At 37.2% G+C, this 16,730-nt stretch overlaps 1 protein-coding gene across 1 annotated transcript in view; it reads right to left on the bottom strand.

Annotated features, from left to right (window-relative positions):
• The window catches only part of FZD3 (frizzled class receptor 3), an 85,309-nt gene that overhangs the window by 38,271 nt on the left and 30,308 nt on the right, over positions 1–16,730 (bottom strand). The window contains exon 4 of the mRNA XM_060015236.1: positions 9,728–10,745. Within this exon, the coding sequence (XP_059871219.1) occupies positions 9,728–10,745 (1,018 nt within the window). The remainder of the gene's footprint in view (positions 1–9,727; positions 10,746–16,730) is intronic.

Here is a 16,730-nt window from a genome sequence, read left to right as displayed (position 1 = left end):
TGTCTTATATTGAGGCTGTGGTCATCTAAAGCCCACATAAAAATAAACTATTGGGTTTCCCTGGTGGCGCAGTGGTTGAGAGTCCGCCTGCCGATGCAGGGGACACGGGTTCGTGCCCTGGCCTGGGAAGATCCCACATGCTGCGGAGCGGCTGGGCCCGTGAGCCATGGCCGCTGAGGCTGCGCATCCGGAACCTGTGCTCCGCAACGGGAGAGGCCACAGTGGTGAGAGGCCCGCGTAACTCAAAAAAAAACCTTAAAAAAACAAGCTATTGATCGGGCTCATGCAGAATCTGTCATGTTGATAAGTGATAACAGTTCTGGAATGGAGGTCTTTGGATTCCAAATTTTGTGCCCTTATTACATACACTACATAGGCTTTATCGGCCTTTACTGTTATTCTGCTTTGAAAACTCACATACTCACCTTATCAGATATAAAGACCTATCAGAATTAAGACCTACAGTAATTAAGACAATGACAGAAGATCAAGACAAGGATAGAAAACAGACCGTGAAACAGCAAAATAAGTTTCATAGATGGAAACTTGATACTGTCTGACAGAGGCAGCATTACAGATCAGTGGAGAAAGGATGGACTAGTCAATAAATAGTGCTAACTAGACATCTACATATTTTAAAAATGATATTGCCTCCTCACTCCAGATCTGAAAATAAATTCTATAGACTAAAAATCCAAATCTGAGAAGAAGCAAAACTTTAAAACTGTTAAAACAAAGAATTTTTTTTAACAAGGTAAGCTAACCCACCATCTATTTTTTAAAATTTATTTATTTTTATTTATTTATTTGGCTGTATTGGGTCTTCATTGCTGCACGCCGATTTTCTCTAGTTGCAGTAAGCGGGGGCTACTCTTCGTTGCCGTGCGTGGGCTTCTCATTGCGGTGGCTTCTCTTGTTGTGGAGCACGGGCTCTAGGGGTGGGGGCTTCAGTAGCTGCGGTACATGGGCTCAGTAGTTGTGGCGCACAGGCTTAGTTAACTGCTCTGTGGCATGTGGGATCTTCCCAGACCAGGGATCAAACCTGTGTCCCCTGCATTGGCAGGTGGATTCTTAACCACTGTGCCACCAGGGAAGTCCCAAAGGAGAATATCATTTACAACCTTTGGGTAGAGATTTCTTAAATAAGACACAATTTAAAAAAAAAGAAAAAGAATATATATATATTAAAATTTTAAACTTCTGCACATCAAAGGACACCATTAAAACAATGAAAAACCAAAGTTAGATGATAGCTGTAATGCATAAAACTGACTAAGAAATTATAATCCAGAATATATGTGTGTATATACAAGCAATTCACAGAAGAGGAAATCTAAATAGCTAATAAGTTATTTAACTTATTGTAAGTTATATAAGAAAAGAAGTTCAATCTCACTAGTAATCAGGGAAATACAAATTAAAATAGCAAAGAGGACTGCCAATAAGATTGACAAAAATTTAAAAGTCTGACAATTGGTATCAATGTGATGGTGAGGATGTAGAACAATGAGAACTCATTGTACTTTCATATGAGGTTCTAAATTGGGACGACTTTGGAAAACAATTTAGCAACATCTGGTAATGCTGAAGATTCACAAGATCCAACAGTTCCATTATGAGTTATACATTCTAGAGAAACTCACATGGATGTGCAATATTCACAGCAGTATTATTTATAATAGAGTAAAAACAATGTGCAACCTAAATATCCATTAAGAGTAAAAGAGATAAACAAATGTGATATATTCATACAACAGAATACTGAACAGCAAAGACAGCAAATCAACACATACTGTACATATTACCATAGATAAATCTCACAAAAAGAATGAATGACAAAAGCAAGCTGCAAAAATACATACAGTTTTGACACTGTAAAGTTTTTAAATACTTCAACTAATATATTGTTTAGGTAAATATATAAATGAGTAAATATATAAGTAAATACACAATAACACCGAATCCTGGATAATGATAGTTTAGAAGGGAGATTCAATCAGGGAGGGGGACCTGGTGTTTTGTTATTGTTTTATTAAATGAGTGATAAATCTATTGTTCAATGTATTATTCTTTATAATATACATGTATATGACATACAAAAATACATATAATACCTGTATGTCCGAAACAGTTATAATACCTTTTAAAAATAAAGGACAAAAAGGAAGTCAAGGGCTTCCCTGGTGGCGCAGTGGTTGAGAGTCTGCCTGCCGATGCAGGGAACACGGGTTCGTGCCCCAGTCCGGGAAGATTCCACATGCCGCGGAGCGGCTGGGCCCATGAGCCATGGCCGCTGAGCCTGCACGTCCGGAGCCTGTGCTCCGCAACGGGAGAGGCCACAACAGTGAGAGGCCCGCATACCGCCAAAAAACAACAACAACAAAAAAAGGAAGTCAAGGCTCCTATAATTTCAAAATACTTTGTTCCTTTCAGAGAGGCAATAATTTTGAAATTAAATTGGCACTAGGTAGGGTAGAGAACTAATTAGTAATTCACCCCTTTAACTAGATCTTTATCAATCTATCTTCCTTCCTTTTACTTCTAAGTTTATCTTCTGCCATCCTTGGCCCACTGATTTATTTGTAACCCTGTGAAAAATATGTACAGTAAGCTGGTATTTCAATTCCCAAGCTTTCCTTCAATCAATAGAGAAAATGATAAAACAAACTCCACATTTCAAATATTTTGCAAATAATCTCATTTTCTTTTCCAAACACAAAGACTACCTTAAAAGAATGCTTTCTTCTAAATTCAAGAATGGCTAATGGCAATGAGGAAAGGTAAACAATTTAGATCCTAATTAACTTTACCAATGACTGCTGTAAAATTCTGGGTGATGTCAACTTTTAGATAAATAAAAAATAAAATTTAATGATTAAAGAACAAATTTTTATCCCATTATTTAAGGGACACACAACTTTCCAAGTGACAGACTAGTCAGGGAAGATGAGAAAATGGCTTCAGTAAATGGACAGGAAATAAAGGAGAGCGTGTCTGATTAGAAAGGAATTGGTACAGAGCATATATACTCAGAAGAATAACCATAGAATATTAACATCTCAAAGATTTATCATGACATCTGGATATATTGTGTCTATTATTTAATTAACCTCATGGAAAACTCACAAATTAGGTAAGAAAAGGCTTAAAGCCAAAATTCACTCAAGAACTTAAAATGAACACAGAAATCATAGTTGTCTCAATTCTATTCCTATGCTTTGATGACATTATGAAACAGAAAATTCTACTTCTTCAGAAGTTACATTTGATTAAGCAAAGGACAACATCTTGAACTTTCATCCTAATTATACTGAGGGAAAAAATGATCATTACTCTTATGTCACTTTAATCTTAAGAACTAGAAATAGCTAGAAAATGGAACATTATTCTGCACACATACTTTACAATAATGGATGCAATAACTGGGAAACAAATAATTTAAAACTCTGTAGAATTTATGCTTAATCTTGATGCACACAGAAAACTCTTAATCAGAATTCAAAGGATAATGATGCTCATTCATCTGTGAAAAGCATAACCTTTTTTTTTTGGATTAAAGTAATAAACTATTGTTTTTCCTCAAACCAAATCAAATTAAAGGTAAATCATATTGAAAAGTTCCATTCTCTCTTCTATATATGACTGAAGAGTAACAAGTAAAAATTTTAAAAATTAGTTTGTTATTAAGTATAGAATAATGAAACAGAAAACATGGCTTAGACTTTCCTAAGCATTACAACAAAAGATCAACTTCCGGGCTTCCCTGGTGGCGCAGTGGTTGAGAGTCCGCCTGCTGATGCAGGGGACACGGGTTCGTGCCCCAGTCTGGGAAGATCCCACGTGCCGCGGAGCGGCTGGGCCCGTGAGCCATGGCCACTGAGCCTGCGCGTCCGGAGCCTGTGCTCCGTACCGGGAGAGGCCACAACAGTGAGAGGCCCGGGTACCGCAAAAAAAAAAAAAAGAGATCAACTTCCTCAGCCCGGAAAATTTAGGGGACAGACCATGTTCAGAAATGAGTTCTTTGAAACTCCACAAAATTGTCCTGTAATCTCATGATTTACAACAAGAAAATAAGATATTAAAGAAAAAAATTTGAAGACAAATAAATGGAAAGATATTTCATTCTTATAGATTGGAAAAATTAATATTGTTAAAATATCCATATTGCCCAAAGCAATCTACAGATTCAGAGCAATCCTATCAAAATTCCAATGGCATTTTTCACAGAAATAGAACAAATCCTAAAATGTGTATGGGACCACGAAAGACCCAAACAGCCAAAGCAATCCTGAGAAAGAAGAACAAAGCTGGAGGCATCATTCATGCTGTCTGATTTCAAACTGTATTACAAGCTACACTAATCAAACAATATGGTACTGGCACAAAAACAGACACATAGATCAATTGAACAGAATAGACTCCAAAAATAAACCAGTGCATATATGGTCAATTAATTTCTGATAAAGGAGCCAAGAATACACAATGGGGAAAGAACAGTCTCTTTAATAAATGGTGTTGGGAAAACTGGACAACCACATGCAAAAGAATGAAACTGGACCACTATCTTACACCATACACAAAAATAAACTCAAAATGGATTAAAGACTTGAACATAAGAGGTGAAACCATAAAACTCCAAGAAGAAAACATAGGTGGCAAGCTCCTTGACATCAGTCTCAGTAATGATTTTTTGGATCTGACACGAAAAGCAAAGGTAACAAAAGCAAAAATAAACAAGTGGGATTACATCAGACTAAAAAGCTTCTGCACAGCAAAGGAAACTACCAACAAAATGAAAAGGCAACCTCCTGAATGGGAGAAAATATTTGCAAATCTTACATCTGTTAAGTACAAATATTGAATCATTACGTTGTATACCTGTAACTAATATGTTATATGTCAATTATACCTGAATCAAAAAAAAAAGAAAAAACTAATCTCACATTCAACAATACTTGAAATAATAAAACAATTTGCATCTTAGGAAATACAGGCACAACCAAACTTTCTAATTTTTTTTTTTTTTGCGGGACGCGGGCCTCTCACTGCTGTGGCCTCTCCCGTTGCGGAGCACAGGCTCTGGACACGCAGGCTCAGTGGCCATGGCTCACGGGCCCAGCTGCTCCGCGGCATGTGGGATCTTCTGGGACTGGGGCACAAACCCGTGTCCCCTGCATCAGCAGGCGGACTCTCAACCACTGCGCCACCAGGGAAGCCCTGGGCTCTTTTAAGTATACTGTGACTTACTTCTCAAAACAACCTTATGGAAAAACAAACTCTGGAAATACAAGAAACCATATATGGTGGTTACTGGTAGAGATGGAGAGGGGGCAAAAATTGAGAATATGAGGAAAAAGAGTAGGAATAATGCTTCACAATATATATTTTTAACATTATAAACATTACAAGTCACCTATTCAAAAAATTAAATTAAAAAACAGAATCAGAATTTTAAAAAACCATAAAGAACAAGAGGCCTATGAGAAGAGTAATAAAAGGGGGGTGGGGAGGGCATCTGTCAGTTGTTCTAGATCATCAATTGATATCTGATGCAGCTGATTATAGCATTAACCCAATTTTGGTCTATATATACATTTTGCTGTATTTTTTTTTCTACAGGATTTTAGATGTATTTCCAAATTACACATTGTTACTGGTATTTTATAGAAACAATATTTGTTTAGCTGTATATATATGTTCACAACTTTATTTCCTCATCATTCCTTCTTGCATCTCGTACTATCTATGAGATCATTTTCATTCTTCTTGAAATATAACCTTTAGAAGTTCTTTTAGTACAAGTCTTTTGGTGGTAAACTCATTTTGTTTATATGTAAATGGCTTTATTACATCTTTGTTTTTGAGAACAAATTTGAGTTTTCCAGAACATGCAAAGATGAAGTTTGCAGTGCAAGATCTTTATTAGGGAACAGTATCTGTGAAGGAAAGAGTGGAAGCAGGATTGGGCAGAAGAAAATGACCTGCTGTGCATTCTCAGAAAAGCCTTTTGCCAAACTGGTAAGGAGTTGTGGAGTGAATAAGGACCTTCAGAGGGTCCCATGCTGGGCCAATGGCCAGGCCTTCTTAGCCCACCTAACAATCGCTGGTTGCAGGCCACCCCAGATATGGCCTGACCTCAGATAAAGCAGCTCTCTGCACCTGAAGGGTGTCTGCTGACCCCACTCCCTGCAGCTGAGCAGCATGCCTTTCTTTAAAGGGCATCTGGCAATGCATCCCCAGGTCTACCACAACAGTTTTACAAGGTACAAAATTCTGGTTGAAAAGTTTGTTTTTGTTTAAATATTTATTTATTTGGTTGCACCAGGTCTTAGTTGCGGCAGGCAGGTTCCTTAGTTGCGGCATGCATGTGGGATCTAGTCCCCTGACCAGGGATCGAACCCAGGCCCCCTGCATTGGGAGTGTGGGGTCTTATCCACTAAGCCACCAGGGAAGTCCCTGAAAAGTTTTTTTATCTCAACATTTAAAAGATAACATATCGTCTTCTGGCTTTCACTGTTATTGTTAAGGACTCTGTTGTCATTCTACCTGTTGGTCTTTTTTAGATGATCTGTCCTTTTTTGAGACTGTTTTCAAGATTCCTATCTTTGGCATTCTACAGTTTCACTGAAGTGTGGATTTCTTTTTATTTATCCTGCTAGTGGTATATAGAACCTCCTTGGTCTGTGAATGCACAGGTTTAGCAGTTGTGGAATATTTGCAGCCATTATCTCTTGAAATATTGTCTCTCCTACATTTTCTCAATTCCCTCCTCCTGGAACTCCCTCCTGGGACTCTAATTATATTCCTATTAGGCCTTCTCATTCTGTCCTCCATTTCTCTTAACATCACTTTCATATTTTCCTTGTCTCTCTTACTGCATTCTGGATACCTTTATTTTCACCTACTACTAGTTCATTAAATTTCTCTTCAAACAGCAGTCTAAACTGCTGTTTTATATTTCAGAAATTCATCAATTGAGTATATTTCAAAAATTATCTTTCTAGATGCTTAAGTTTTTAAAAGTCTTCTATTCCAAGTAGTTTCTTGTAGATCTGTAATCTTTGTGACTGTATCTGTTATTTCCATAAATGTTACACACTTATCTATTACTCAGTTTTGACAATTTCAGTATCTACAGTTCTAAGTTTGATGTTGCTATATCCAATGACTCTCAGTTATAGTGGCTTGTTTTCTCATGTATTTGGTGTCTTTATTTTGTGAGCTATTTGGTTAATCAGTCAGTGGGAATCCTGGAGAAAGAATTTGTTCCAGCTGATTGCCAGTAGGTACAACTAACCTGCAAAGACTTCAGCCTATGACTCTGATGATTTAGGCTAGCAAGGGAGTTCTGGCTCCCTTTCTCAACTTCCCAGCTGGCCCAAGTCTCAACTTCCGCCACCGTTAGCAAACACACTTCAGTTACTTTTCCCGTCTCATCCACCTAATTGACTCTGTTTGACGAGCCCTAGCTCCTTATTGTGCTGGTTCCAATTCATAATAATTTTTGAACTGGAGGACTCTTTGGAGATCTTCCCAAAGAGTATGTAAGACCTGTGATGCCTCAAAGAGTGTGTTCTTTCCAGATTTTACTGGTTCAGACTTTAATTGTTGATGCTCCTATTCAGACTTATTGTCAGAAGTCATATTGTCTGAAGAAACCTGAGTGTATTTTATTATTTTCTTAATGTTCTACTTTAAGACAAACTTCTTAGCTCTTTCTTCAGCGAACTTACAATATTAATGAACTCAATGACCTTAACACAGCTTAAAAAGTCACTGACAGAATGTTTGTGATTCAGTAGAGGAAATAAAATGGAAGATTTCACATTTGACATGATCAGGTAGGTGGTTAGTAGTCTCTGGAATCAGAAATACAATTCACACCCCAGCTCTAGCACTTACTGTAAGAATTTGGATAGGTTGGGGCTTCCCTGGTGGTGCAGTGGTTAAGAATCCGCCTGCCAATGCAGGGGACACGGGTTCGAGCCCTGGTCCGCGAAGATCCCACATGCCACAGAGCAACTAAGCCCATGCACCACAACTACTGAGCTTGTGCTGTAGAGCCTACGAGCCACAACTACTGAGCCCACGTGCCACAACTACTGAAGCCCGTGTGTCTAGAGCCCGTGCTCTCCGTGACAGGAGAAGCCATGACAATGAGAAGCCCACGCACCACAACGAAGAGTGGCCCCCGCTCGCCACAACTAGAGAAAGCCCACGCACAGCAAAGAAGACCCAACACAGCCAAAAATGAAAACAAATAAATTTATAAAAATAATATATGTATTTAAAAAAAAAAGTCTTTTCAAACTTCCCTGGTGGTGCAGTGGTTAAGAATCTGCCCACCAACGCAGGGGACACGGGTTTGAACCCTGGTCCAGGGAGATCCCACATGCCATGAAGCAACTAAGCCCGTGCGCCACAACTACTGAGCCTGCGGGTCTAGAGCCTGCAAGCCACAAGTACTCAGCCCACGAGCCTAGAGCCCGTGCTCCGCAACAAAAGAAGCCACCACAATGAGAAGCCTGTGCACTGCAACGAAGAGTAGCCCTCGCTTGCCACAACAGAAGGCGCGCGTGCAGCAACAAAGACCCAACACAGCCAAAAATAAATAAATGAAATAAATAAATTTATTTTTAAAAAGTCTTTGCTTCTCAATCTACACATTCACATTCTCAATGCCATCATCTACTAACCTACAGAACGTGCTTTCAAAAAATATGAAAAAGAAGTTCTTGCTTTCAAAGAGTTCACTGTCTAGTAGGGAAAAGAGACAAGTAAACGTAAGTTATCTATAATGCATAAGTACTCTAATAAAGGTATTTAAAAGGTATTAGAGAAACGTAAGGGTTGGGGGAGATGAAAGGGTGGCTGGTGCACTTTGAGAACAGGGAAGCTGGAGCACAACGAACATGAGACACCAAGTGGAGGCAATTCTTTCAAGAAAACTTGTCTTAAAAGAAAGAAGAGAGGGTAATAGCTAGGAGCATAGGTTCTAGAGAGGTTTTAAGATGAGAGAGATAAATACTTAGCATCAATCCCTCTAAACTGCTTTCCTTGTTCCACTCCTCTCCTAGAACTAAATCCAAGCGGAGGGTGAACAAGTCACTTAGTAATTCTAAGCCTCAAATGAGACAGATGTTTAAGAACTCTAAATTATAGAGGGAACCTGAATAAATGATCTCTAAAGTCCTCTCTAGATCTAAAATTCTATGATTCTATGATTATTTGATCTCTTTAAACTCAAAGGTAAAACACTTCAGTATGCCAAAAAGAAAAACCAAGACTATTTAAGAGATGAACTTGTTTGTACAACTGTGTCCTATTTTTTTTTTTTTGCAAAACTGTTAAAACAATCCTTATTCTGAATATCAGTAAAATTTCCACAGAAAGACACTGCCTTTTAATCAACAACTTCCCCTCAAACCTGCAGACTTCTAAATAATCAACAAGCAACTATTTTGGGATAACAGAAGTAAAGTGCTTAAAAGCCCACAGCTTGGACTTGTAAAAGTCATCTTTTAAAAGGAAAATGTTTATAGAAACATGTGTATGACATTCTTACTACAGTAAATTTGTTCATTATCTTCACTTTAAAATTTTAATGTACAGGTCGTTCATGAAGAGTTAAAAAAAAAACAAAATAACAACAACAAAAAAACAATTAGCTAAGATTAGCTCTTTTCACTGTCACATATTCTGAAATTTAGAACAAGGTTTCCCTTACCTGATATGGACATGGAATGTGATATTCTCTGCAGCGTTCTTGTATCCATGTTGTTTCCCAGATGCCACGGTAAGCTTGCTCATAAAAGTAGCATCCAATTACAACCAAGAGTGGTACAAGATAAAGAATGCTGAAAACACCAATCCGGATCATAAACTTCACCAGTTTATCTTGGTTCTCCTTTTCTAATGGAATCTCAATTCGAACTCTGTTTAGGGATATGATGCCGGCTAAGAGAAGTGAAACCCCAACTACCACATACAGGCAGAGGGGTGCAAGAACAAAATACCTCAATGAATCAACATCGTAGAGGCCAACAAAACACACGCCACTGATATTGTCACCTTCAATTTTATTCATCGCTAAAAGGATGATAGTTAGAGTTCCAGGGATGCCCCACGCGCTGGCGTGAAATAGCAATGCCTTCTTCTCAATAGCTTCACTACCCCACTTTGGCACAGCTGCCAAGAACCACGTGATGGTAAGAATTACCCACCAAACGCTGCCAGCCATAGTAAAAAAATAGAGTACCATAAAAAGCATGGTACAGGCTTTATTATGAGATCCTTGTGTCACTGTGGAAGCCTTATATTGTGCAGGGCTAGATGCATTGCAGGCTACTCGGTCCTCAAGCAAAAACCCAATAAAGAAAATTAACGATACCATCATGTAGCAGACTGCATAAAATATAATAGGTCTTTCAGGATAACGGAATCTTGTGACATCAATCAAAAAAGTTAAAAAAGTAAATAATGTGGCAGAGAGGCAAATGATTGAAATCAATCCTATGAAATATCGAGCAAATGAAAGTTCTTCTCTCCTAAAGTACATATTTGGACAAGGAGGTGAACAATCACGCACGTGCAAAAAAGAATAGCCAAGATCAGGATCAATTTTCAACTCTCGGGGACACCAAAAACCATAGTCCCTCTGCACTGCCACTGGGGCTCCTTCAGTAGGATCTCCAGCTAAATTCAGATCCACAAGTCGAGGATACGGCTCATCACAATCTGGGAACCTAAAAATACAAGACGAGAACCATTTTTACTTATTGGGAACCTAATGATCTGGATTTCCAAATTTAGCACCTGTGGTGTATTCTTATGTCCTTGGAGCACATTACAATTAAGTGGAAGAAATAATGCAAATGGTCATATTTTGTTTGTGGGTCATAAAACTAGATTTTACACAGCTGACAAAAAAAAATGAAAAATTTATACTTAATTTTGTTTTGGCTTCAAAAAGATTACTCTTTATTAAAGTAGTCAGGCATAGCCATCAATAAATAGTGTATTTACATACTATTTATTTAGGACACACAGTTTAGAGTAAGATTTCAAAATATAAATTAAAAAAAAAATATATATATATAATAAATATACATTAAAAAAAAGCTCCAACAGAATAGTAGCTAAAAGTTACTTCTTTCTAAAGTTTAATTACAATATAGTCCTCAATTTACCCTAGACTCAAATAGAACTTTCTTAAAAATAAGTGTTAAAAATCTTCCCTAATTGCATGGCCCAAAGTGTTTTGAGTTAGATTAGCACTAAAAATCCTTACAAGTGGCTTAGTTTTAGATCTTTTCTTCCCATTTAAAATTCACTCTCTGCTTACCATATTGGTTAATTAAAGTCCTCCTAAGGTCTCTAATGTCAACTAGTTCTTTCCTACCACTACTAATGTCTCTCCAATCCACTGCATTCTCTATTCCAGTTATTCTCAAGCACTGACGTGCATGAGAAAAACTTAAGGTCATTTTAAAATACAAATTCTTGGTCCTCACCACCTCAAATCTTATTTCAGTATGCCTGTGTTAGGGCCAAAGAAATCTGCATTTTGACAATTTTCCAGACTTGAGAAAGCGTCATAACCATAGTACAGAAAAAACAGGGCTGTGCTGCAGACATACACTATTGAGAGTACTATTCTCATGAACTTCCTGCATCTTCAATTTTCCTGCCAGCATCAGTTTCTAAGCCTTCAGACTCCCCACCAACTAGATATTTAGCAGTTATATGCATCAAATAGTTTCCAAGAAACTATCACTGATATTAAGTTTGCCATATATATGTATAACCTTACACTGAAGCTGATTAATCTTTTATTTTCTAATACAAACCATTTTCTTCACAGGGCTTGGATTATAAAGCCAAATGACAGAAACTTACTGCATGCAGGCATTTACTGGAATTCTACAGTATGCCAGGGCTTTAACAGAAAAAGACCCCAAAACCCAGGATCTCTATCCTTGAGTCCAAAAGGAGGCAAAAACTTGTAAACACAACACAAAATACAGCAGTGTGATATATGAAGCAATCAAAACTTATATAAAATATAAAAATGATATAAAGAAGGATTAATTATTTCAGGGGAAGAGGTTATGAAAGACTTCATAGAGTAAGACCCTCAACACAGGATCTCTGAATCAGTATTTGCCAGTATTGGCAGTATGGCAATCAGTATTCTAGCAAGAAACGGGAACAAAGGCACGGAGGTTTGAACAGGGTGTGTTTAGCATTGCTGGAGCATTAGGAGTGCATGAATTGTGACAGGAGATAAGGTTTAGAGAGGTAAGCACATTCCAGAAATATATGTGCATGTGTGTGTATGTATGTATGTATAAACATTGATATAAATATATCAATGGCTGTATCTGTATATCCAACTGCCAATTCACCATATACACACCCCTCACTCTTTAACCCTCCCAAAACCAAACTCTTGATTTCCACTCCTTAGTTTCTCCATTTCCACAAATGGTAATCCCATTCTTCTAGTCGCTCAGGCCAAAAACCTTACAGTCCTCCTTGAAATCCCTTCTCCCTCATATCCACCTCACAACCTACCAGCACTTCCTGTCATTCTACTTTGCGATGTTTCCAGAATCTGACCACTTTCCATTTCATCTACTGCGGCCACCCAGTCTGAGCCATTAGTACCTCATCCCTGGACTTCTGGAGTGGTTTCCAGTTTATCTCCAACTCCACACAAGAGCCAGAGTGAGCCTGTAAAGACATGTCACTCCTGTGTTCATGATCATGTCTCTTCTGCTCAAAATTCTAATGGCTTCCCTTCTCACTCAGTCAAATCCAAATTCCGTAAGAGAGCTCTAAAGACCCACCCCCAGTCCTTTTCTGATCTTATTTCCTTCTCTTCTCCCTTACTCACTTGGCTCCAGCCTCTTTGGTGTCCTGTGAATATACCAGCATGCTTCCACTTCAGAGCCTTTGCACTTGTTGCTCTGCTTCTTCTGCCTGGACTGTTCTTCCCTAGATATCTATATAACCTGTTCTCTCATTTCATTCAGATTCCTGTCTCACTGCCTCCTTATTGAAAAGGACTTCCTCAACATCTCCATAGAAAATAGAGTCCTTCTGCTTTCCCATATTGTATCACTATCACCTAACTCTATTCTTTCTTATTAACATTCATGACCATCTGACATTATCTATTTATTTATCTCCTACTACTACCACCACAACTAGAATTTTAGCTCCATAAGAACAGAGACTACGTTTTGTTCACTACTCACCTTCGCTATCTAGAATAGTGTCTAGCACACAGAAGACATCCAATTAATATTTGCTGAATTGATGATAAATTGAATAAATTTATCATATAGCCCTCATATAGTTGAATAAATATATTCATATAGCCCTCACCAAGTAATTAGAAAGATGACTAGAAGGAGTGTGGAAGACACTTGAGCTGGGCACAAATGAGAGCAGAGATATCAGTTGAGCCATAACTAAAACCAGATAAGGCAGTGAGAATGAGACAGCTATGAAATTATTTAGATAAAAGCAACAGAATTTATAACTGACTGGATGTGGGAGCTTAGGTCAATGAAGGAGGACTATGCCTTCAAGGAATAAAAAAAAAAAATGAGCAAGGAGTAAAATCAATTTTCGACATGTTAAAATTGAGGTATTTGAGACAAATTCAGGTTACCAGTGGCTGCTGGATATGCAGATTTGGAACTTAGCAGAAAGACGCCAAGGCTACAGACTTAGACTTAGGATCCATCAGCATATGAATAAGAATTAAAATCAGTGAGATGGGATTATCCAGGGAAAGCATGCAGAATCAAAAAAAACAGGAACAGAACTCTAAGAAACACCAGAAAGAGGAAGAGGATGCAAGAAAATAAATTGAAAAGGACTGGTCTGAGATGTAGCAGACCACAACAGTTCACGCAAAATGGCCTAATGGATTTTCAGGAAAGGAGGACAGGCTAAGGTTGAGGGGAATACGGGTCAAATACAGAATAAAGGTGAAATATGGGTTTGAAATGAGTGACATAGATTTGGCATAAGTGCTGAGGAGAATGAACAGAAATTTTCTTGTTGACCAAATTGGAAACTGACCAAAGACAAAGAGCAAATAGAGTTGCTATGGTTTAAAATGTCTATCAATAGGAAAATGGATAAGCAAAATACAGTATATTTATACAATGGAAGACTACTCAGCAAGAAAAAGCACTACTGATGAACACAAGAACATATTAATGAGTCTTGAAAATAGAGCAAAGAAGGGCAATCTCAACCTGAGCAAAAGAAGAGTTACACAACAAGTACATATTGTATGACTCCATTTGTATGAAGTTCTAGAATAGACAAAGTAATTATTGATACTTTGGAAGGATGTTAAACAGTAGTTTCTTCCAGAGGATGGTATAGACAAGGATTGACCATCAAGGAGCATGAGGGCATGAGGTAATGGTAATGATGATGTTCTACATCTTTCTGAGGATTTGGCTTACTCAGGTGCAGGCACTTGTCAAAACTCAGATATCTTTAGATTTGTGCATTTCCTTGTAAAGTTTTAAACTGAAAGAAAAAACTGTAGACAAATGTTGAATTCTAGTTAGTGAAAGACCTGATAAAATATTTGTGAGGGCAATAACTGTTGTCTCTAATTTACTTTGAAATACAAAGAATAAGGTAGATTAATGGATCAATAGAGGGATGGACAAATGTGAAAAGCAAACATAATAAAACAATGGTAAAGATCTGGGGTAGTTAAAAAAAAAAGTTGCTATGGTTTAAATCATTATGCAGCATAATTAATTTGTAAGAAATTAGTTGAGCTGGAGATCTGAACAAGTACAGTGGAAGGAATAAGTTGAAACTGCTAGCAAAAGTATTACTTTATGTGATGGACCACAAAGCTTAACCTAAGTAAGAAAATAAGTAAGATCAAGAAGGGAGCTATAAGGGGCGTGGGGGAGAACCCAAAAGTCTGAGGGTGTCCATGAAGTTGAAAAACAGGTACAGTAGGAACAAGGATATGAGAGATGTGGAAGAATGAAATGTTATTATGAAAGATTGGTTTGCCAGAATTTAAGTTAGACAATCCCAGGCAATACTGAGGACATAAAACAGATTTAACCCTATCAAAACAAATAAACATAGATCATAATGACACTTCTATACTTGTATAAAACTTATTAAAATAAAAAGACCACTAAACAATAGGAGTTAGATACAAAAAACATAAAATAGGGTTCCTGCCCAGGTAATTCATAACTGTTGTTATAAATACCAAGAAATCTACAAACTTCTGAAAGCGGGACTATAAATATTACCAGGTTTTGGGGAGAAAGTGGATGAAGGGTTTGATGGGGTAGATAAGAGAGTGTGTTAAATAGGTGGGAAATAGAGCAGACAAATATGAGAAAGCAAAATGCCAGTGAACTGACTACAAGTAACTAATACATGTTTTATTAAGTTCTTCCATCTGTCAAATGAGAGTAACAACATGTGCCTTTCACCTGTCTCCAAGGGCTACTGTCATATGATAAACAAATTAATTTTAAACATGAAGGAGAAAAAAGTGTTCTGTGCAGCACTGCCCATAATAGCAAAAACCTAGAAGTAACTTAAATGACCATCAGTAGGAGATGGCTAAATAACTATAGGATGGTAATACAATTGGCCATTATACAGCAATTAAGAGGAATGAACCAGAGTTACAGATATAAACACAGATACATGTAAAAAAAATTTAGTGTTGTTTATGGATATGTATATGTGTAGTAAGAGTATAAAAACAAAGATAGGAATGATTAACAACAAATTCAACATAATGATTATCTCATCTCTGGGGAGAGAAGAAGGAAATGCAATCAAGATGGGTACTAAGAAAGGAAACTTCAACTCTATCTGTACTGTTTTATTTCTTAAAAAAAGAAATCTGGGGACTTCCCTGGCAGTCCAGTGGTTAGGACTCGGTGCTCTCACTGACAGGGCCCTGGGTTCAATCCCTGGTTGGGGATCTAAGATCCCAAAAGTCATGTGGTGCAGCCAAAAAAAAAAAGGAAAATCTGAAACAAACATTGCAAAATAGTAAGATTGGACAAAGCTAGGTAATAAGAGTTATATAAGTGTTCATCTTATTCTTTATCCTTGAAACTCTAAGAATACAAAAGGCAGAACATTATTATACAAGAAATACAGTATTACTACTGTATATGTTATTACTAATAATAATGTTCTCTCGTACCAATCTATAACACTGTCTGGTAAATATCCTCAAACCTTTAGGAAATGCTTACAATCTATATATTGGAAGTGATTTGAAAAGTATCTGACATTTTCTGGGTCTGGGTATATTAATACATGACAAAAACGGAACTGACAGGACTACTGTAGTCATTAACACATTTAAATCATAAAGATATTTGAGTCCCATTAAAATCATTAAACATATTTAATAATGAGGTAACAAATGATTATATTCTCTATATTTTCTAATTTTTTAATAAATGGCATTACTTTTATAACCAGAAAAAATCTGTAAGGGAGAGAAATCAACAAGCAATATCTTGATTATGTTTTTCTTAATTTGATTATTTAAAAAATTTCTTCATAGAATGTTTTTCTTTTCCCACCTTTTTCATTTAGTGCTTCCAAATTCCTAAGGAAATGAACAGCTCTGAGGCCATGAAACTGCTGTTCACAATTATGACTAATATACACACTTCAAAAAAGTTCTTAAA

Source organism: Delphinus delphis, chromosome 6, assembly GCF_949987515.2.
Source record: "Delphinus delphis chromosome 6, mDelDel1.2, whole genome shotgun sequence".
In the NCBI taxonomy this organism is placed as follows: domain Eukaryota; kingdom Metazoa; phylum Chordata; class Mammalia; order Artiodactyla; family Delphinidae; genus Delphinus; species Delphinus delphis.
The sequence above is the reverse complement of the archived record's forward strand: the minus strand, read 5'-3'. Positions and strand labels throughout refer to the sequence as shown.